We start from the raw sequence: 23,160 nt of genomic DNA on the forward strand, positions 1-23,160 counted from the left end.
CCACCCGCATCGCCATGACGACACCACCCTCATCGCCATGACGACACCACCCTCATCACCATGACGACACCACCCGCATCACCATGACGACACCACCCTCATCACCATGACAACACCACCCGCATCACCATGACGACACCACCCTCATCACCATGACAACACCACCCGCATCACCATGACGACACCACCCTCATCACCATGACGACACCACCCGCATCACCATGACGACACCACCCTCATCACCATGACAACACCACCCGCATCACCATGACGACACCACCCTCATCACCATGACGACACCACCCGCATCACCATGACGACACCACCCTCATCATCATGACGACACCACCCGCATCACCATGACGACACCACCCTCATCACCATGACGACACCACCCTCATCACCATGACGACACCACCCGCATCACCATGACGACACCACCCTCATCATCATGACGACACCACCCTCATCACCATGACGACACCACCCTCATCATCATGACGACACCACCCGCATCACCATGACGACACCACCCTCATCATCATGACGACACCACCCGCATCACCATGACGACACCACCCTCATCATCATGACGACACCACCCGCATCACCATGACGACACCACCCTCATCACCATGACGACACCACCCGCATCACCATGACGACACCACCCTCATCATCATGACGACACCACCCTCATCACCATGACGACACCACCCTCATCATCATGACGACACCACCCGCATCACCATGACGACACCACCCGCATCACCATGACGACACCACCCTCATCATCATGACGACACCACCCTCATCACCATGACGACACCACCCTCATCATCATGACGACACCACCCGCATCATCATGACGACACCACCCTCATCACCATGACGACACCACCCGCATCATCATGACGACACCACCCTCATCGGGCTCATCTGGGACGGGGATGAGTCTGTTACAGGAGGTGGAGCGGCTGGTGTCCTGGTGCTAGTGTCCTGGTGCTGGTGTCCTGGTGCTGGTGTCCTGGTGCTAGTGTCCTGGTGCTGGTGTCCTGGTGCTGGTGTCCTGGTGCTAGTGTCCTGGTGCTGGTGTCCTGGTGCTAGTGTCCTGGTGCTGGTGTCCTGGTGCTAGTGTCCTGGTGCTGGTGTCCTGGTGCTAGTGTCCTGGTGCTGGTGTCCTGGTGCTAGTGTCCTGGTGTCCTGGTGCTGGTGTCCTGGTGCTGGTGTCCTGGTGCAGCAGTAACAACCTGGAGTCCCAACGCTCAGAAGACAGTGGACATCGTGGACTTCAGGAAAGTCAAATGTTACTCCCAGTTTCTTCATTCAAATCACAGTTTTGCTTCAACTCTTACATTCGATTAAATTTGGAGTCATCTGATCGTTCTGAGTTAATCTCACTGAAAATCACAACCGATCACGTTTCGATGTGTGTGTCCATGTCAACAGAAAAAGACAGTCCGTGACCTCAACATACCGGTTCCTCTCGGCTCCTCTCTGCTCTTCGGCGGGGCTGTCCGTAACAAGGGGCTGTTTCTCGGGGATACACAGATCTATGTGTGGGTCTCGGTTCTCACCATGGATCTATAGGATCTATAGGATCTATAGGCTCTATAGGATCTATAGGATCTATAGGATCTATAGGATCTATAGGCTCTATAGGCTCTATAGGCTCTATAGGATCTATAGGATCTATAGGCTCTATAGGCTCTATAGGATCTATAGGATCTATAGGATCTATGGTTCTCACACGCCGCTTTGCGCTTTCCCGCCAGCTGCTTCCTCCCAGTACCACGTGCCTGTACCACGTGTCCACACCCGGGCCAATTGGGCCAATCCGATCTCTCCTACTTCGTCTTTGTGAGGTTTTATGGCAGTTTACATCCACGAATGTGTCATTACTGCCCCCTGCTGGTTCAGAGGTTTCTCCCCCACAACAACACAATAATACACTGGGAATAAACTACCAAAAACAAAAGCTTACATAGACAGATACATCATTATTCGTTTCTGATATTTATAATGATCAAGGTGAATTGTACAGTTATGATATATATTTTTTAAATAAAAAAGTTTACTGTAAAATATAAAGAATTTCAAAATATACCTAAAGCAAAATCTTCCAGAGTTTAACTTCTAAAGCTAAAGCTCATCTAAAATATAAAAAATGTAAGAATATTATATCTGCATTAAAAGTGGGGAAATGCACTGAAAGTAATAACAAAAACAGTAACATTCAGTAATATAATCTGATGAAAGTCATTCTGGAACGCTCATATTGAACGATTGGAGAAAAACTTGGACGTCCCATTCCAATTGTGCATTAGACATAAAATGAGCGAAATCCGTTTCAAAATGTCACACAACATTGATCCCAGCAATAAAACAATCTCCAAATTTGCCAATATGAAAAGTAACTGTACCTTTTGTGGCACTGAAACCACTCTCCATCTGTTCTGGTCCACATGTAACTTGCTTTTGGAATAAAGCCATAATCTGTCAAAGATGTTATTACATGCACTCGAATAACAAGCAATAATGCTTTATGTTTTGTTTTTACATAAATATGACAAGGTCTTATGTTTACAGAAACCACATTCAACTTTACAGAAAGCAATTCATAAATATAAAGCATAAATCAGAACAGAAGAACAGGGGGAATGAAAATAAATACATGACTGATAGCGTTATATTTAATATTGTAGTTTAGCTTAATCTGGTTTACACAAGGAACTGTTCAAGGTATTTCATGTTTTTATTATTAAAATGTTTTAGTGGGTCAATGTATATATTTAATTCAAAAAAATAAAAGGTTTATAAAGTTTTAGATTTGATCTTTGTGAATATTACATTTAGCCACGATGACATGCGTTAGTCGTTAGTCCGCTGCGCCGCCAGGGGGCGGTGTTCAGAGGCGCGCGCCGCAGCAGCGGAAGCTCATGGCGGCCCCCGGTGCCGCTGTAAACACGGACATGGCGTGCGCGTGTAAAGGCGTGAGAAGCTGTCTCCTGTGTGAAAAACATCTGACCGGGGCCAAACAACAAGAGCAGGTGAGTTCCACGACCCGGGGCCCCTGCACGTGACGCCTCAAAATACTTCTATCTACTGGACATGGAAGTGTACTGAGGCCAAGAATATCAAGTGTGTTTGAATGAATCATATCCGCGTGTTTACACCTGTGTTCAGTATAATAAGAATATAAGATTTGTTCTGCTCACATGAACACACTACTCACTACACACTCCAGACATGGTCCCTGTCCTGACATGGTCCCTGTCCTGACATGGTCCCTGTCCTGACATGGTCCCTGTCCTGACATGGTCCCTGTCCAGAACATGGTCCCTGTCCAGAACATGGTCCCTGTCCTGACATGGTCCCTGTCCTGACATGGTCCCTGTCCAGAACATGGTCCCTGTCCAGAACATGGTCCCTGTCCTGACATGGTCCCTGTCCTGACATGGTCCCTGTCCAGAACATGGTCCCTGTCCAGAACATGGTCCCTGTCCAGAACATGGTCCCTGTCCAGACATGGTCCCTGTCCTGACATGGTCCCTGTCCTGACATGGTCCCTTTCCAGACATGGTCCCTGTCCAGACATGGTCCCTGTCCAGAACATGGTCCCTGTCCAGACATGGTCCCTGTCCAGAACATGGTCCCTGTCCAGACATGGTCCCTGTCCAGACATGGTCCCTGTCCAGAACATGGTCCCTGTCCAGACATGGTCCCTGTCCAGAACATGGTCCCTGTCCAGACATGGTCCCTGTCCTGACATGGTCCCTGTCCAGACATGGTCCCTGTCCTGACATGGTCCCTGTCCAGAACATGGTCCCTGTCCAGAACATGGTCCCTGTCCTGACATGGTCCCTGTCCAGACATGGTCCCTGTCCAGACATGGTCCCTGTCCAGAACATGGTCCCTGTCCAGACATGGTTCCTGTCCAGACATGGTCCCTGTCCAGACATGGTCCCTGTCCTGACATGGTCCCTGTCCTGACATGGTCCCTGTCCAGACATGGTCCCTGTCCTGACATGGTCCCTGTCCTGAACATGGTCCCTGTCCAGAACATGGTCCCTGTCCAGAACATGGTCCCTGTCCAGAACATGGTCCCTGTCCAGAACATGGTCCCTGTCCTGGTCCCTGTCCAGACATGGTCCCTGTCCAGACATGGTCCCTGTCCAGACATGGTCCCTGTCCAGAACATGGTCCCTGTCCAGACATGGTTCCTGTCCAGACATGGTCCCTGTCCAGAACATGGTCCCTGTCCAGAACATGGTCCCTGTCCAGACATGGTCCCTGTCCTGACATGGAGTTATACACAGACCGTCACCTCGATTCTGGAGCCCAGAAACTAGACTTCCTGTCTCTGCGAACACTAACATTGTTATTGATCGTCATCATGGTAATTTGTTATTGAAATAAATGAAAACATATATAATATTAAGCCCTAACCCCTAACCTTAACCCTAACCTTAACCCCTAAACCTTAATGTTTAAACCCGAAAAAAAATTGTGCCAAAGTGGGAGTCGAACTTTACACATCTGAGTCCGCGTCTCTAACCGCTGGGCCAACACGTTTTGTAGACAATTGGCCACGAGACAGAAAATCTCTCCAGAATCGGGGTGACGGTCTGGGTAAAACCGCATGTCTGTCCAGACATGGTCCCTGTCCAGAGATGGTCCCTGTCCAGACATGGTCACTGTCCAGAGATGGTCCCTGTCCAGACATGGTCCCTGTCCAGAGATGGTCCTTGTCCAGAGATGGTCCCTGTCCAGACATGGTCCCTGTCCAGACATGGTCCCTGTCCAGACATGGTCCCTATCCAGACATGGTCCCTGTCCAGACATGGTCCCTGTTCAGATCCCAGGCTAATCTCATCTTTCTGCTGTGGCGGCCGCTTCACAAACCTAAAAGCTTGACCAAAGCCGCCCGTGTTACTATAAAGTTCCCTCGGCCAAACTGCCCTTCTTTGTGAACAGTTTCAAAATATTATTTCTTCACATTTTGTCTGGATGATTTATGCACTTTGACAAAAGCGCTAGTCTGAACTTCTCTTTTTTCTCCTGAATTAAACTGAAACCCTGAGCTGTTTTATATGAATGGCTATAGTTGACATGGAACACACAAGCCTCTGCTTCTTATCAAGAGCCACGGCTGAGCGGTCCCCTCACAGGGGCCAGCGAGGTTCAAACCCCACCACCAGGAGACAACGAGCTTGAAGAGAAAAGACGTTGTACTCCCAAGCCTGGATTTATAAAGAAAAAGAAATGAGGATGAAAGAGTGGCGCTTGTGTGGTTGATCTGTCCTGCAGCTGCTGATGTCATTTGGGGCTTTGATCATGTTGTTGGTTCATGTGCTTCTACAGGCTGTACATCATTTTGTGTTTGACGCTGAAGAGAAACGTGCCGTGTGCAGAGATGGAGAGGCCTCGTTCATTCTCCCTGGAGTGTTCCTGTGGGAGAACTTCATAACAGCCGAGGAGGAGGAGGAGCTGGTCTCACACATGGATCAGAGCACATGGACCCTGTCTCAGTCCGGCCGCAGGAAGCAGGTCAGTGGGACCCAAGTTTGTCCCGTGAAAGGACGGGTCTCTCTAAATGAAACTGAATGCTCCCTCACACACACATCACTGCAGCCAAAAATAATGAGCTCAAAAGAGAGGTTTATGCTTGATCTCTATGTAGAAAATGACCTTTACTCCTTCAAATCATATATTAATTCCGCTGGCTGTGTTGTAGAACGGCCTTTTGTCTCATTTGAACCATCCTGGTGGTTACGGTGCAGAACTGCAGGCGACATGTTTCTATTGGGGCGTTTCGGATCTAAACAGCTCAGGCCCAATCAGCTGTCAGTACGCTGTCCTCACATCACACAGCACTGCATTCCCATCATGCTTTGTAGTCCGTGAAGCAATGAAGTTTCTTTTCTCGTCTGCCACCTTGAGCTCTTGAAATCATTGGGACCTATTGTATGTGTCAGTGTCAGACATCCATGTGCAGTTACCCTCACTGCCCCCTCACTGCCCCCTCACTGCCCCCCTCACTGCCCCCCTCACTGCCCCCCTCACTGCCCCCCTCACTGCCCCCTCACTGCCCCCCTCACTGCCCCCTCACTGCCCCCCTCACTGCCCCCCTCACTGCCCCCCTCACTGCCCCGTCACTGCCCCCTCACTGCCCCCTCACTGCCCCCTCACTGCCCCCTCACTGCCCCCTCACTGCCCCCTCACTGCCCCCCTCACTGCCCCCCTCACTGCCCCCTCACTGCCCCGTCACTGCCCCCTCACTGCCCCCTCACTGCCCCCTCACTGCCCCCCTCACTGCCCCCCTCACTGCCCCCCTCACTGCCCCCTCACTGCCCCGTCACTGCCCCCTCACTGCCCCGTCACTGCCCCCTCACTGCCCCCTCACTGCCCCGTCACTGCCCCCTCACTGCCCCGTCACTGCCCCCTCACTGCCCCCTCACTGCCCCGTCACTGCCCCCTCACTGCCCCCTCACTGCCCCGTCACTGCCCCCTCACTGCCCCGTCACTGCCTCCGTCACTGCCCCCGTCACTGCCCCCTCACGTCCCGTCACTGCCCCGTCACTGCCCCCGTCACTGCCCCCTCACGTCCCGTCACTGCCCCCTCACTGCCCCCTCACTGCCCCCTCACTGTCCCGTCCCTGCCCCCTCACTGCCCCCTCACTGCCCCCTCACTGCCCCCTCACTGCCCCCTCACTGCCCCCTCACTGCCCCGTCACTGCCCCCTCACTGCCCCCTCACTGCCCCCTCACTGCCCCGTCACTGCCCCCTCACTGCCCCCTCACTGCCCCGTCACTGTCCCCTCACTGTCCCCTCACTGCCCCCTCACTGCCCCGTCACTGCCCCATCACTGCCCCCTCACTGCCCCATCACTGCCCCCTCACTGCCCCGTCACTGCCCCCTCACTGTCCGCTCACTGTCTCCTCACTGCCCCCTCACTGCCCCCTCACTGCCCCGTCACTGCCCCCTCACGTCCCGTCACTGCCCCGTCACTGCCCCGTCACTGCCCCCTCACTGCCCCCTCACTGTCCCGTCCCTGCCCCCTCACTGCCCCCTCACTGCCCCCTCACTGCCCCCTCACTGCCCCGTCACTGCCCCCTCACTGCCCCGTCACTGCCCCCTCACTGCCCCGTCACTGCCCCCTCACTGCCCCCTCACTGCCCCATCACTGCCCCATCACTGCCCCCTCACTGCCCCCTCACTGCCCCGTCACTGCCCCCTCACTGCCCCCTCACTGCCCCGTCACTGCCCCATCACTGCCCCGTCACTGCCCCCTCACTGCCCCCTCACTGCCCCGTCACTGCCCCGTCACTGCCCCCTCACTGCCCCGTCACTGCCCCGTCACTGCCCCGTCACTGCCCCCGTCACTGCCCCCTCACGGCCCCCTCACTGCCCCCCTCACTGCCCCCTCACTGCCCCGTCCCTGCCCCCTCACTGCCCCCTCACTGCCCCCTCACTGCCCCGTCACTGCCCCCTCACTGCCCCGTCACTGCCCCGTCACTGTCCCCTCACTGCCCCGTCACTGCCCCATCACTGCCCCGTCACTGTCCCCTCACTGCCCCCTCACTGCCCCCTCACTGCCCCCTCACTGCCCCGTCACTGCCCCGTCACTGCCCCCGTCACTGCCCCCTCACGTCCCGTCACTGCCCCGTCACTGCCCCCTCACTGTCCCGTCCCTGCCCCCTCACTGCCCCCTCACTGCCCCCTCACTGCCCCGTCACTGCCCCGTCACTGCCCCCTCACTGCCCCGTCACTGCCCCGTCACTGCCCCCTCACTGCCCCGTCACTGCCCCCTCACTGCCCCCTCACTGCCCCATCACTGCCCCATCACTGCCCCCTCACTGCCCCGTCACTGTCCCCTCACTGTCCCCTCACTGTCCCCTCACTGTCCCCTCACTGCCCCCTCACTGCCCCGTCACTGTCCCCTCACTGTCCCCTCACTGTCCCCTCACTGCCCCCTCACTGCCCCCTCACTGCCCCCTCACTGCCCCGTCACTGGCCCCTCACTGCCCCCTCACTGCCCCGTCACTGGCCCCTCACTGCCCCGTCACTGGCCCCTCACTGCCCCCGTCACTGCCCCCTCACGTCCCGTCACTGCCCCGTCACTGCCCCGTCACTGCCCCGTCACTGCCCCCTCACTGCCCCCTCACTGTCCCGTCCCTGCCCCCTCACTGCCCCCTCACTGCCCCCTCACTGCCCCCTCACTGCTCCGTCACTGCCCCCTCACTGCCCCCTCACTGCCCCCTCACTGCCCCCTCACTGCCCCGTCACTGCCCCGTCACTGCCCCGTCACTGCCCCCTCACTGCCCCCTCACTGCCCCCTCACTGCCCCGTCACTGCCCCATCACTGCCCCCTCACTGCCCCCTCACTGCCGCTAGCTCAGATTTCTACTGTCGACACTGCATGAATACTGCGTCTTCCCCGCCGCGTCTCTTTCCCCATTTAGGCTTTGAAATGGTGGAAACTGTAGTAATGGTGCTGCTCCTCTGAATGAGGCCGGGGGTTCTGTTCTCTTCACTTTGAACAGCTGCATGTCCTCATGCTGTTGCAGGACTTTGGGCCCAAGGTGAACTTTAAGAAGAAGAAGGTGCGTGTGGGACTCTTCAATGGGCTGCCCGCTCTGAGCCGCTGGCTGGTGGAGCGGATGCAGCAGGAGCAGACCCTAAAAGACTTTGCACCTGTGGAGCAGTGTAACCTAGACTACAGGCCTGAGCGCGGGGCACACATCGAGCCTCACCTGGACGACACGTGGCTGTGGGGAGAGCGCCTGGTCACTGTGAACATGCTGTCAGACACCACCCTCACCCTGTCGCTCCAGCAGGAGGAGGCAGAGCTGCAGGTGGCTGTGCCTCTGTCCCGCAGGTCTCTGTTGGTCCTGTCCGGCCCGGCCCGGCACACCTGGAAACACTCCATCCAGCGAGCACACATCAGCCAGCGCCGTGTGTGCAGCACCTTCAGGGAGCTGTCTGCAGAGTTCCTGCCTGGAGGAGCTCGGGCTGAGCTGGGCTCTCAGCTGCTGCACACGGCCCTCACTTTCACTGGAGCTCCACCATAGCACACACTGGGACACATGATGGACTGAAGCACCAGCGCTTGCATGCATATGTGCTGTTTGTACAGGCACTGCATTCTTTCATAATAAATGAAGCTATTTATTTTTATACTTCTGTGTCTTCATCTCTGGCCCCGCTCTAATATCTCCATATCTAAATCCTTTCAGAAGGGAGCCCAGGCACACGGGTGAGCTCTGAATGCACGTTTACTTCATAGACTTTGGAATAGACATGCTTCTAGAGAAATGCTTCAGGCTGCATTGTTTTTACCCCATGCAAAAAATACACTTTTAAGGCCCTGTTGCTTGTACATTTATTTTACATTTATAATATTTTATACTATTTATATTTATAACATTTATAATATTGTATAATATTTGGGAATGAATAAAAATATCAACCATAGTTGTTGCGGCTTAGGCTGATTGAAGTATTCATTCTGACAGTACTATGACGAGGACGGCCCTATGACGCTGCAGTAACGGGCTTTGGGCTCTGGAGCAGCTTTTATTGTGACGGGGCTCGGGCCTCGGGCGGATGTCCGGTTGGTGTCGTTAGCGTGAGTCTGCTGCTCGGTGCTCGGTGCTCTGCCCATGGAGACAGCGCAGGCGGAGGCTGCCTGGCCACGGGATTAGCCGGCCTGGTGCGGGCTCTTGTGCGGGCTCTTGTGCGGGCTCTTGTGCGGGCTCTTGTGCGGGCTCTTGTGCGGGCTCTTGTGCGGGCTCTTGTGCGGGCTCTACGGCCTCTGTGGTGGAGAAGGAGCGCTACAGCCCGGAGGTGTTCGCCGTGACACGAGCTCCGCCAGCCGCCTCCCCGGTGCTCCTCCCCGGTAGCCCGTTAGCTTGTGGGCTCGAGCACAGGCTGATATTGTTTTGTTGATGTACGTGACGAGACTCCGAAATCGCTTTTCCTCCGCAGCTGCTCCGCCAGACTCCGCACGAGAGCAGTTTGCGGTTGTGTGAGCTGAGCACCGGGGCTCCTCTTGGTATCCGACTGCTGCTATGGCCGGAAACCCGCGGAGAGGCGCCGGACTGATCGGGCTGATGAAGGACGCCTTTCAGCCGCAGCAGCAGCAGCCGCAGCAGCTGCACCAGCCCGCGGTGGTCGACAAGAAGATGGTGGAGAAATGCTGGAAGCTCATGGACAAGGTGAGCTCCATGTAGGACCTGTGCAATTGAGACATATGTCCCCGCACTTCAGTCCAGGACTATTCTGTCTGCGTCTGTCACCCCTCCTGTCTCTCCTCTCCTGTCTCTCCCCTCCTGTCTCACCCCTGCTGTCTCTCTTCTGCTGTCTCTTCTGTCTCGCCCCTCCTGTCTCGCCCCTCCTGTCTCGCCCCTCCTGTCTCTCCCCTCCTGTCTCACCCCTGCTGTCTCTCTTCTGCTGTCTCTTCTGCTGTCTCTCTTCTGCTGTCTCTTCTGTCTCGCCCCTCCTGTCTCTCCTCTCCTGTCTCTCCTCTCCTGTCTCTCCTCTCCTGTCTCTCCTGTCTCCTGTCTCTCCTCTCCTGTCTCTCCTCTCCTGTCTCTCTTCTGCTGTCTCTCTTCTGCTGTCTCTTCTGTCTCACCCCTCTTGTCTCGCCCATGGATGTATGTCTCGCCCCTCCTGTCTCCCCTCCTGTCTCGCCCCTCCTGTCTCTCCTCTCTTGCCCCTCCTGTCTTCACTACCTCGTCGGCTCCTCGTTACGTCCTCACTGCCTCCTCATTGCCTCCTTGTCCCTTCCTCACTGTCTCCTCGCTGCCTCCTTGTTTCCTCTTCACTACTTCCTCGTCGGCTCCTCGTTACGTCCTCACTGCCTCCTCATTGCCTCCTTGTCCCTTCCTCACCGTCTCCTCGCTGCCTCCTTGTTTCCTCTTTACTACTTCCTCGTCGGCTCCTCGTTACGTCCTCACTGCCTCCTCATTGCCTCCTTGTCCCCTCCTCGCTGTCTCCTCGCTGCTTCCTTTTTGCCTCCTCGTTACCTCCTCACTGCCTCATTGTCCCCTCCTCGCTGTCTCCTAGCTGCCTCCTCGCTGCCTCCTTGTCCCCTCCTCGCTGCCACCTCGCTGCCTCCTTGTCACCTCCTTGCTGTCTCCTCGTTGCCTCCTGTCAGCTCTTCGTTACCGCCTCACTGCCTCCTCACTGCCTCCTCACTGCCTCCTCATTGCCTCCTCACTGCCTCCTCACTGCTTCCTCGTCCCCTCCTTGTTCCCAGGTGGTGCGTCTTTGTCAGAACCCTAAGGTTGCTCTGAAGAACAGTCCTCCGTACATCCTGGACCTGCTGCCCGATACCTATCAGCACCTGCGCACTGTCCTGTCCCGCTATGAGGGCAAGATGGACGTGCTGGGGGACAATGAGTACTTCAGAGTCTTCATGGACAACCTGACCAACAAGACCAAACAGACCATGGGCTTGTTCAAGGAGGCCAAGGAGCGCATGTACGAGGAGAACTCCCAGCCCAGGCAAGTGGACACTGTGTTCCTTACACATATTATGCAAAATTTAGTTTTTAACCATATTTTCCCTCGTTAAACATATCTGGAGCTGTATTTTGCGTCATATACACTAGTTTCAGTAATCCGGTTTATCAGGTTTGATTTTTCTGGAAGTGACATGACAACTGTTACACCTACGATATTGTAACTATAAAACATTGGTGAGACAATAAAGCAGAGCACAGCAGATTGAATTACTGACACAGTGATTGTGTACTGAGTTCTCATCCATGTACTTATTGTATTTTCTTTCCACTCTAAATGAAGCCCAGTCCTCAAAGTATCGCTATTATTTGAGTTCGAAAGGAATTATTTTCCAAAATAAAATGATAGAGTGTAGATCCTCTGGAAGAGGCTGTGAGTTACAGCTGTAGATTACAGCGACTGCACCACATTTACAAAAGGATGATAAAACAGTTTGGGATGTGCATCTAAACTAGAAGTGCAGTGCTCCACTCGTTTTCTTTCTCATCTTAAAGCGAGTGGCTTTACTCTAGACAAGAAACGCCTGATGCTAGCTTTACTACCATTATTATTAGTGAATACCCTAATAAACATATCTGTAAATCTGCCAGTATTAGCTGTAGTTTAGCTAGTTTCCATCTGTAGTCCCAGGCAATAGATAATAAACAATTTTAGGGTAAAGCCAATTAAAGTTATGATATACTTTCTTTAGTATCTTTTATTGTAGCTCTCTAGCCTGGTTTGATCTTCTGTCTCCAGTGTTCGCCCCAGAATCTTTTAATGGGATGGTGTCGAGATGACTCGCTCTGATTGGTTGCTGTGCCACGTCTGCCGCTAAAAAGTTCAGCTGCAGAAACGCTTGCTGCACAAGACACGCGTCCACATAAACTTTGAATGTAAACTGGACACTTTGACACAATGGTAGACTTTTTATTTGAAGTAGTATTTTAATGATGGCGCTACTTAAAATGTGGGATGAAGATGGGTCTTAGGTAGTGATGCAGACCTAAACCCACGTTCAGGTTCAAGTCCGGATTCGAATCCAGAGGTTTAGGTTCAGGTCTGGACCTAATGAGTCCGGCTGAACTCATGCCATATTTACATAATGTTATAACAGCGTAACACAAGCTACTTCGCTAAATTAAGTTGAAGACACTTGAACAAGGACGACTATCAAACACAAGGCTTAACTGCAGATTGAAATAAACTCAATTTGTCTGGTTTATTCACTGTTTATTAACAGAAGTTACAACTTACAAATCACAAGCTACGAGCTACGAGCTACGAGCTAACACACATTCATGTGTTTTACTAGAGGAACAACTTCTGAACAAGAGCATGTTGAGTATTAGTATTGGAGTAGCTGTTTCAGCTGACACTGTTTGTAAGTGTGTTACTGGTTTGACTGGGCTGTTCCCACACTTGAAGTTTAATGCTTTAGATACATTTCCACTCTTTAATTTTGCAGATCCATTGGCATCATAGTTATGTAAAAACCTTGAAAAACTATCATAACAGTCAACTAGAACCACTATAAATCAATCAATTTAGCAGTATCAAAAATAGAATATGAAAATATTTGAACCTACACACAATACATCATATTAACAGCATTAAACACAAGACCATATTTAACAACTGTAGAATACAAATACTATTACAAAATATAAGCTCCAATGAATGAATCCAGCAATTAAACAATATTACTTTGACTTAGTATTTACTTAGATGTATAAATATGTATATTGCACATTAACCCACCTAAATAAATGCTACACCACAACATAAGTTATTTTATTCATATTGTAGCGACCCTAGTCTCTAGTGCGCGTGCGCGGTCTCTGGGGCGGAGCTAAGAGCGGCTCAGGAGACGAGGTAGTTTTTGATGTTCCTGTTCCATCGCCATGGTTACGGCCAACAGTAACCAACTCTGTTCAAGAAATAAAGTGACAACTTGTGAGCACTAAACCAGCATTACTGACCTGAGCAAGAAGTTACAATATTTACACCCAAACCAAAGCACAACCCGCTCCTTTAACAAGCGTCTTAAACTAACTCACGGAGTGGCACAAGCGGCGACGCACACGGCGGCTTCAAACGCTTCAATTAATCCAGCGATCTTCCCGAAGGTTCGGTCTCTCGCGTCTTTAAACTCATTGCGCCGGCTTCAACTTCTGCCGCGGGGAAGACGCGTGCGTCGCTGATGCTCCGGGCGCCATTGACGGCGATGTCAGTGTTTACGTCTTTTCTAGCGCAAATTTCGCGATCTATGGAAGGTTTAAGATGGTTTAGATTCTAGAACGTAAAGGATATAGAATGTGAGTGGTAGATTTTTAATGAGTCCAGAACGACTCACCGGGTTTTCGTCTTTTTTGGACCTGAACCGAAACGTTTTTACAAGTCCGGATCCGGTCCTGCGGAACGGTACACATCCCTAGTTTTAGGGATGGTTTATTTCCCCCCCCATGTAAAATCGGATTGCGGGCTATTTTGATTTATCATGTTAGGAATGGCATCCCTGCATCCTTGTAGTGAGACCCCTGGTCTCTGAGCACCAGTGCCTGCTTCTCCTGCCCTAGTGTGACCTTCTGTCTCTGAGCACCAGTGCCTGCTTCTCCTGCCCTAGTGTGACCTTCTGTCTCTGAGCACCAGTGCCTGCTTCTCCTGCCCTAGTGTGACCTTCTGTCTCTGAGCACCAGTGCCTGCTTCTCCTGCCCTAGTGTGACCTTCTGTCTCTGAGCACCAGTGCCTGCTTCTCCTGCCCTAGTGTGACCTTCTGTCTCTGAGCACCAGTGCCTGCTTCCCTCTCTGGTCCGGTCTGAGAAACCGTCAGCTCTGCAGGATGGGACTGGTGTAATCACATTCACTTCCTCTTTACTCGCGTCACTCACACCACGCGAGTCTTCAAGCATTCAGAACCATTCAAGACCTTTTTTTATAAAGGTCATAAACAAACACTTACATTTGATTCTAGGAAGTTTCACACTTAAGTAAAAAGATAACTGCCAGAAGGCTCCAATATGTCAGCCCAGTAGCTTGAATTGTTTAAATGGGGGAGTTTAATTGTTTCAACATTCCTTGCGGATCAATAAAATCCAAGTTTTAACATTCATTGGCCTGTTTCATAAAACGGATTTACTTTCTAAGCAAGACTCAAATGCCAAGTAGACTTGTTGTCATTTGGGTTTCATAAAGCACGCTCACTGGAAGTAAGGCTAAAGAAGGAGGTCTCATCTGGCCTCTTTTAGCGGGTCAAGTGCACCGCAGCTTGTGCTGTTGCAGAGGCAAAAACCCGGGCCTGGGAGTAGTTCGGGGAGGCCATGGAGGAGGACATTCTGGCAAACCGTCCGGCGCCTCATGAGGGAGAAGCAGTGCTTCACCAACACTGTTTACAGTGCGGGTGGAGACCTGCTGACCTCAACTGGGGATGTGGTCGGACGGTGGAAGGACTTTGAGGACCTCCTTAATCCCACTGTCACGTCTTCTGAAGAGGAAGCAGAGACTGAGGATTCGGCCATCTTCCATCACACAAGCTGGAGTTACTGATGTTGTTGGCGAATTCCTCAGTGGCTCTAGGGGTGGATGAGACTGTCTTGGCTGACACATCTCTGCAACATCGTAGTGGTCGGGGACCGGGGTGGTGGTCCCTCTGTTCAAGAAAGGGGAAGGGTGTGTTCCAACTACAGAGGGATCACACCTCCCAGTAAGGTCTATTACAGGGGTGCCCATTGCGAGTCAATCTTGGAGGCAGTGGCAGTCTATCCCAAAGCCAAGTTTATTGTCTTGCGCTGAGAGACAGTAGATGCACACATTGGATGAGTTGTTCTTTTGTCCGCTTTCTCACTGAGTTTCTGCAGGAGCACAATCGATATTTTGAACACAACCCTATTATGAGCCATGTATTGTATCATCATGAAAGATTTAGTGACAAAGAAAGTGACAAAAAATGCACACGTTTTTTTTTTTTTTTTTCAGTTTTACATTTTTGATGTTTGATGTCTATAAATAACTGATTAGTTGTGAAACAATGGGCTGACCCAATCACTGTTGTTCTGCTGCTTGTACAAGAACAGTCTTGTATTTACAGATGTATTAGGGGAATAGTGGCAAAGAGGGCTGCACTTTGAGGAGAAAATGTGGTGTGGATTAGAATGTCTCTACAAAACAAGTGCCCACTGGGATTGAACAAAACAAACACAGTTGCCCTACTGGAGAACTGCTGCAGGTCCAACTGATGCAGTGAGTGGCTTATTTCAGAATCAACCATGAAGACAAATCCCGTGGTCATGGAAAAGATGTCAGTGTGTTTGAGAAGGGTCAAATTATTGGCATCAAGCAGAGAAAACATCTGCAGAGAAGCACAAAGTACTGTACTCCAGATCTGAACCCCAGAGAGTGTTTGGGACGAGCTGGAGGAACAACGACACGCTGAAGATGTGTGTGAGGAACAATAACACACTGAAGATCTGTGTGAGGAACAATGACACACTGAAGATCTGTGTGAGGAACAACGACACGCTGAAGATGTGTGTGAGGAACAATAACACACTGAAGATCTGTGTGAGGAACAATGACACACTGAAGATCTGTGTGAGGAACAACGACACGCTGAAGATGTGTGTGAGGAACAATAACACACTGAAGATCTGTGTGAGGAACAATGACACACTGAAGATCTGTGTGAGGAACAATGACACACTGAAGATCTGTGTGAGGAACAATGACACACTGAAGATGTGTGTGAGGAACAATGACACACTGAAGATCTGTGTGAGGAACAATGACACACTGAAGATCTGTGTGAGGAACAATGACACACTGAAGATCTGTGTGAGGAACAATGACACACTGAAGATCTGTGTGAGGAACAATGACACACTGAAGATCTGTGTGAGGAACAATGACACACTGAAGATGTGTGTGAGGAACAATGACACACTGAAGATCTGTGTGAGGAACAATGACACACTGAAGATCTGTGTGAGGAACAATGACACACTGAAGATCTGTGTGAGGAACAATGACACACTGAAGATCTGTGTGAGGAACAATGACACACTGAAGATCTGTGTGAGGAACAATGACACACTGAAGATCTGTGTGAGGAACAATGACACACTGAAGATCTGTGTGAGGAACAATGACACACTGAAGATCTGTGTGAGGAACAATGACACACTGAAGATCTGTGTGAGGAACAATGACACACTGAAGATCTGTGTGAGGAACAACGACACACTGAAGATCTGTGTGAGGAACAATGACACACTGAAGATCTGTGTGAGGAACAACGACACACTGAAGATCTGTGTGAGGAACAATGACACACTGAAGATCTGTGTGAGGAACAATGACACACTGAAGATCTGTGTGAGGAACAATGACACACTGGAGGAAATGCATCTGAAAATATTGCAGAAGCTTATAGAAACGATCCCACAGCGGACTTATGCTGTAATCAAAGCTAAAGGTGTTCCTAATATTCCAGCTCGTGACCTTGCATGTATTTTCAGCCGCGTGCACAACTTTAGAGCAGCAGCAAAAAAAAATTGTGCTTAACTGATTCTTCAATTTTTCGTACACATTAAATATACAGTGACCTGATTTTGTCTCAAAGTGCTTCTTTTCTAATATAATCTACAGGGGGAAAATGAAATGTATATTTGGACTAAATCTTGACTTTTTACCTCAGTTAGGCCGCAGTTATTTTATCACTTGGTTTACGGATTTTTAAATGAAATATATTGAACAGGCGACAGGCAGGTAAAATATAAATGTCAAAGAGCACATTATGAATTTGGCACCGAAGTCTGAAGAGTACGAACAGCGGAGTTGACATTTCAACAGCGTCCACTTTGGAGAGTCCAGAGGCGTCATCGCTGCTGCTGCAGGTGATTTCATGACATGGAGCTCAGAGTTTGTCGATATCTCCAACTGTATCACCCCCATCACCACTTGCATATTATTCACGACGATGTGGCCTCCAGAAAGTACGGTTATGCCAAACCATGCGCTGAGCCCTCTGAGCGCTGGCCACTGGGGTGACTCCATTTTAAATACCCATGATGCATCGCACATACGCACATAGCTTCAGTACAATGCTTTCCAAAATAAATGACTCCCGCAGGATTTTGGTGAAAAATTGCTTCACGCGCTCTTATCGTTTGACTTATTACAGCTTTTTATATTTCATTTAATGTTATTTTGCGTTGTCGTTGGTACTTTATAGAAAAAAGTATAATAATTGATTTTATTTATAAATTAGAAATCAATAATCTAAGTGCGGCGGATCCGTAAACCAAGTAATAAAATGACCGCGGCCGTATGGATATTGAATTGGCCAATCATTTTGCTTCATGTTTTGATGGATTCCATTTCTTTTCTTCAGGAGGAACTTGACTAAACTGTCCCTGATCTTCAGCCACATGCTGGCCGAGCTCAAAGCCATCTTCCCCAACGGACTGTTCCAGGGAGACAACTTCAGGATCACCAAGGCCGACGCCGCAGAGTTCTGGAGGCGCTCCTTTGGTGACAAGTGAGTCCAGTCTGGCCGCGATCTTGTCTCTTGTCTTATGTATTTTCTGTATTGGCCCTTGTAGTCTTAAGTAGACAGGACAGCTGAGCGCGAAATGCAAGCGTCTCACTACGTACATTCAGGGATGGCGCCCCCAACGTCGGTTTTGACACGCGGAGGGAATAAACCATCTCTAAAACCTGGTGTGGCGAGCGTCGCCGCGGCGAGCGCAGAAAAGTTGGAAAAGCTTAAAGGTGCCATAACGTGCTTTTTTTCACGTTTCGTAGTCTATCCTAAGTGTATAATTGATAATAATAAGGGTTGTGCAACACCCTTAACATAATTAAGAAATATCACCCAGACCTTGGACCCCCTCACCAACCCGGAAATGCAGACGGCTTGGTTTGATATTCATTTTTGGTTTGATAGTCTTTTTTTTTTTTTTTAATTTATAGGAGATCTTCTACTGAAAGTGTTTTTCAGACTTCCTATAAGTGATCTGTTCTGTTCTTCTGTATCTACCTCTGTATCTCATAAGGCGCTGGTACAGCTGGCAGCCCGGTGTAAACGCTCTCTCTTCTTTCTCACACTTACTGTGCTTTATCTCCTATATTTTGTAAATATAGTTAGTATATTTTTTCTATTTTACTGTACGATAGGGACACGCGCTGGAATAGTTTTTTAATTCAACTGTTTTTGACTTTTTTCGGCTGGATTTGAGCGTTTTTCGTTGCGTTCGTTGTGTTGTTGTGACGTGAGCTAGCTCTGAGTGAGCCCACCAGCCCCCCCCCCCCCCCCCCCCCCCCCGCGCCCTCCGGCCGCGCTAAAGTACGGCGTGTCGTCGGTACACGTTTATATGAAAGAGGAACTTCACGAACGATCGGGACACGCACTGGAATCGCTTTAAATTAACTTGTTTTGACTTTATTCGGCTGGATTGAGTGTTTTCGTCGTGTCGTGGCGATGTGTCTTGGCTCTGAGTCCCCCGGCTCCGGCCCCGCCCCCCGGCTCCGGCCCCGCCCCCCGGCCGGCGCCGTACCGCGTTTACACAAAGGAAGAACTGATGAAACTGCGGAGAACAGTCGTCTTACCCGGAGATCGTCACGTTATCCCGTCGCAATACTGACCTAACCTAATACTGATGAGCAATTCTGTCGTATGTGCAATTGCTGTTGGAATTCATGTGCAATTACTGTGCAATTACTGTGAAATTCATGTGCAATCTATGTGCTGTCGTGACACATATTCATGTGCAATTACTGTCGGGATCACATGCAATGGTATTTATTTATTTATTTGTCTATGGGAGTTTTTATTTATTTATAGGAGATCTTCTACTGAAAGTGTTTTTCAGACTTCCTATAAGTGATCTGTTCTTCTGTATCTACCTCTGTATCTACCTGCGTTGCACCAATGAAATTTCCCCATGTGGGACAATAAAGGAATATCTTATCTTATCTTATTCGCCCCCACCCTTGTGAAGAGCGATCTGGCTCCCCTGCCCAACCCGTGACGTAGTCTCAGAGCGCGTGTGTGCCCCGCCCAACCCGTGACGTAGTCTCAGAGCGCGTGTGTGCCCCGCCCAACCCGTGACGTAGTCTCAGAGCGCGTGTGTGCCCCGCCCACCCGTGACGTAGTGTGTGCCCCACAGCACAGGGGGAGGGGGGGAGGGGGGGGTGATGATGACGCGTGCTTGCGCTTATGACGCGGTCTTGCCCCACCGCCCGTCAGTTTGGAGATTGGAGGAAAGGAGATAGTCTGTAATATAGCTAAAAACCGCGGGAATCAATCAAAAAAACACTCTGGACATATATGAAGCACAAATAGCAATGTAAGAAGGTTAAAAGCTCTGAAAAGTCGATTTTGCATGTTATGGGACCTTTAATGCGGCAGACGCAGCACAGCAACCAATCAGAGATTACGCTCTAGTGACGTGTTACGCACGACCCGGAAAAAGGCCCAAAACGAACCCTGCAACTATAAACCATTTATTTTTTTTTAATCCTCAAGACGCAGCTCTTGGATCAAATAAAGATATTGACTAAACTCTGCTCACTCCTAAATGTGACTCTGATCTTCTATGATCCTGACTATGAGGCCTGTGTCCAATGGATGAAAAGACCAAGAAGAGTTGATGTGTCTAAATGATTTCAGTGTTATAATATTATAATACTGCCTTGATCATGAGCTAAAACTGTACACATTTTCATTACATACAAAAATTGTGAATACAATTGTGTATTATGATACAGTGCTCACTGGAAATACATTTAAATGGCTATATTTTCTTTGTTTTTTTAATAATTTCCATGATTCCATTAAGTTTTGGGAAGCCAATATTCAAATGTCTTGATGGTGAATAGACTTATACACCATGTAATAGTGTGTTTAGACTTATACACCATGTAATAGTGTGTTTAGACTTATACACCATGTAATAGTGTGTTTAGACTTATACACCATGTAATAGTGTGTTTAGACTTATACACCATGTAATAGTGTGTTTAGGCTTGTACACCATGTAATAGTGTGTTTAGACTTATACACCATGTAATAGTGTGTTTAGACTTATACACCATGTAATAGTGTGTTTAGACTTATACACCATGTAATAGTGTGTTTAGACTTATACACCATATAATAGTATGTTTAGACTTATACACCATGTAATAGTATGTTTAGACTTATACTCCATGTAATAGTATGTTTAGACTTATACACCATGTAATAGTGTGTATAGACTTAAGATAAGATAAGATATTCCTTTATTGTCCCACATGGGGAAATTTCATTGGTGCAACGCAGGAAGATACAGAGGTAGATACAGAAGAACAGATCACTTATAGGAAGTCTGAAAAACACTTTCAGTACAAGATCTCCTATAAATAAAATCTCCCATAGACAAATAAATAAATAAATACATAAATACCATTGCATGTGATCACGACAGTAATTGCACATGAATATGTGTCACGACAGCACATAGACTGCACATGAATTTCACAGTAATTGCACATATGACAGAATTGCACATCAGTATTAGGTTAGGTCAGTATTGCGAGTGTTCAGTACTAACAGTTTTTGTTATAAAGTCTTGACAGCAGCAGGAAGGAAAGACCTACGGAACCTTTCCTTCACACATCGAGGGTGGATCAGTCTCTCACTGAAGCTGCTCTCCAGAGCGGACAGAGTGTCCTGCAGGGGGTGACACTCATGGTCCAGCATAGATGTGAATCTAGCCAGGACCCTCCTGTCCCCCACCTCCTGCACCGAGTCCAGAGCACAGCCCAGGACGGAGCTGGACTTCTTGATGACTCTGTCCAGCTTCCTCCTCTCCCTCTCTGTGATGCTGCTGCTCCAGCAGGCCACACCATACAAGAGGGCTGATGCCACCACAGAGTCGTAGAAGGTTTTCAGGAGTGGCCCTGTCACTCCAAAAGACCTGAGTCTCCTCAGGAGGTAGAGCCGACTCTGGTTCTTCCTGTACAGTGCGTCTGTGTTATGAGTCCAGTCCAGTTTGTGGTTCAGATGAACACCCAGGTACTTGTATGAGTCCACTCTCTCAATGTCCCGTCCCTGGATGTTCACTGGTGAGGGGGCAGTGGGGTGGCGTCTGCGGAAATCCACCACCATCTCCTTGGTCTTCCCCGCGTTGATGAGGAGGTGGTTCCGCTGACACCAGTCCACAAAGTCCTGCGCCAGTCCTCTGTACTCCGCGTCATCGTCGTCCGTGATGAGTCCGATGATGGCAGAGTCGTCAGAGAACTTCTGCAGGACACAGCTGTCCGTGTCATGTCTGAAGTCTGCAGTGTAAAGGGTGAAGAGAAAGGGCGCGAGGACAGTGCCCTGGGGCCCCCCCACACTGCAGGTCCGAGTGTCAGACACACAGTTCCGGGCTCTCACAAACTGGGGTTGGTCTGTGAGGTAGTCCAGGATCCACTCTGCCAGGTCATACTCTACACCAGCCGTCTCCAGCTTGTCCCTCAGGAGCAGCGGCTGGATGGTGTTGAAGGCGCTGGAAAGATCGAAGAACAGAATCCTCACAGAGCTGCCAGGCTTTTCCAGGTGAGAGAGAGAGCGGTGCAGCAGGGAGATGACAGCGTCCTCCACTCCGATGCCAGACCGATATGCAAACTGCAGCGGGTCCATGGCTGAGCTCACGGTGGAGCGGAGGTGGTCCAGGACTAGCCGCTCCAGTGTCTTCATCAGGTGGGAAGTGAGAGCCACTGGCCTGAAGCTGTTGAGGTCTTTGGGGCGCGGGGTCTTAGGCACAGGTACCAGACAGGAGGTCTTCCAGACCTGTGGTACCACCCTCAGCTTCAGGCTCATGTTGAAGACATGCTCCACAACTCCACACAGTTCATCTGCGCAGGACTTAAGGAGCCTGGGGCTGATGCCATCAGGTCCTGCTGCCTTCCTCACTTTAATCCTCTTCAGCTCACTCCTCACCTGTGCTGCTGTGACAGTCAGTGGTTGGCAGGGGGACCGTGTGCTGGGGGGATGGGTGAGTCCAGGCGAAGTGGGGAGCTGATGGTCCGGGGCAGATAAGCGAAGAGGAACAGATGCAGGGCATTGTCCAGCTGTGGAAGAGGGAGCATGCAGCTGTGCAGGGGGAGGGGCGGGTGACCGATCAAACCTCAAGAAGTGAGCATTTAAATCATTCACCCACTGTAGATCCCCCTCTGTCTGGGCAGGGGGGATTTTGAAGCCCGAGATGGTTTTCAGGCTCCTCCACACTCCCTGAATGTTCTTTTGCTGTAGCTGCTCTTTCATCCTCCTCCTCTTGTAGCCGGCCTTAGCCTGCCTGATCTTCCTCCTCAGCTCCTTCTGCACAGTCCTCAGCTCCTCCTTGTTCCCTGACTTGAAGGCTCTCTTCTTCTCCTTCAGCAAAGCCTTCAGTTCACGGTTAATCCATGGCTTGTTGTTTGGAAAACACCGCACCGTCCGGGAGGGAACAATGTTCTCAAAACAGAAGTTGATGTAGTCCGTGATGCACTCTGTGATGGTGTTGATGTCCTCCCCATGTGGGTCATAAAGCTCAGTCCAGACAGTGGTGCTGAAGCAGTCCCTCACCATGTAATGGTGTGTTTAGACTTATACACCATGTAATAGTGTGTTTAGACTTATACACCATGTAA

At 50.2% G+C, this 23,160-nt stretch overlaps 2 protein-coding genes across 2 annotated transcripts in view; both read left to right on the plus strand.

The window, feature by feature from the left end:
* The first annotated feature begins 2,939 nt into the window (after positions 1-2,939).
* On the plus strand, positions 2,940-9,182 carry alkbh4 (alkB homolog 4, lysine demthylase). The gene is made up of 3 exons (XM_072445597.1): positions 2,940-3,050; positions 5,365-5,550; positions 8,571-9,182. The coding sequence occupies exons 1-3, from the start codon at positions 2,940-2,942 to the stop codon at positions 9,072-9,074; spliced, it is 801 nt and encodes a 266-aa protein (XP_072301698.1). The 3' UTR covers positions 9,075-9,182.
* A 600-nt stretch (positions 9,183-9,782) lies between these two features.
* The window catches only part of LOC140361257 (E3 ubiquitin-protein ligase CBL-like), a 43,535-nt gene continuing 30,157 nt past the window's right edge, over positions 9,783-23,160 (plus strand). The window contains exons 1-3 of the mRNA XM_072447005.1: positions 9,783-10,220; positions 11,264-11,511; positions 17,897-18,043. Of these exons, the coding sequence (XP_072303106.1) occupies positions 10,074-10,220; positions 11,264-11,511; positions 17,897-18,043 (542 nt within the window). The 5' untranslated portion in view covers positions 9,783-10,073. The remainder of the gene's footprint in view (positions 10,221-11,263; positions 11,512-17,896; positions 18,044-23,160) is intronic.

The sequence above is a fragment of the Eucyclogobius newberryi genome, unplaced genomic scaffold (assembly GCF_026437365.1).
Source record: "Eucyclogobius newberryi isolate DKJ021-1_F unplaced genomic scaffold, fEucNew1.0.hap1 SCAF_15, whole genome shotgun sequence".
Taxonomy (NCBI): Eukaryota; Metazoa; Chordata; class Actinopteri; order Gobiiformes; family Gobiidae; genus Eucyclogobius; species Eucyclogobius newberryi.

What these genes read in the sequence shown, in the direction of transcription:
- alkbh4 (XM_072445597.1), top strand. Translation starts at nt 2,940, where the DNA reads ATGGCGGCCCCCGGTGCCGCTGTAAACACGGACATGGCGTGCGCGTGT. An exon ending in GGGCCAAACAACAAGAGCAG is followed by an intron (nt 3,051 to 5,364) that starts GTGAGTTCCACG and finishes GTGCTTCTACAG; the next exon opens with GCTGTACATCATTTTGTGTT. An exon ending in AGTCCGGCCGCAGGAAGCAG is followed by an intron (nt 5,551 to 8,570) that starts GTCAGTGGGACC and finishes ATGCTGTTGCAG; the next exon opens with GACTTTGGGCCCAAGGTGAA.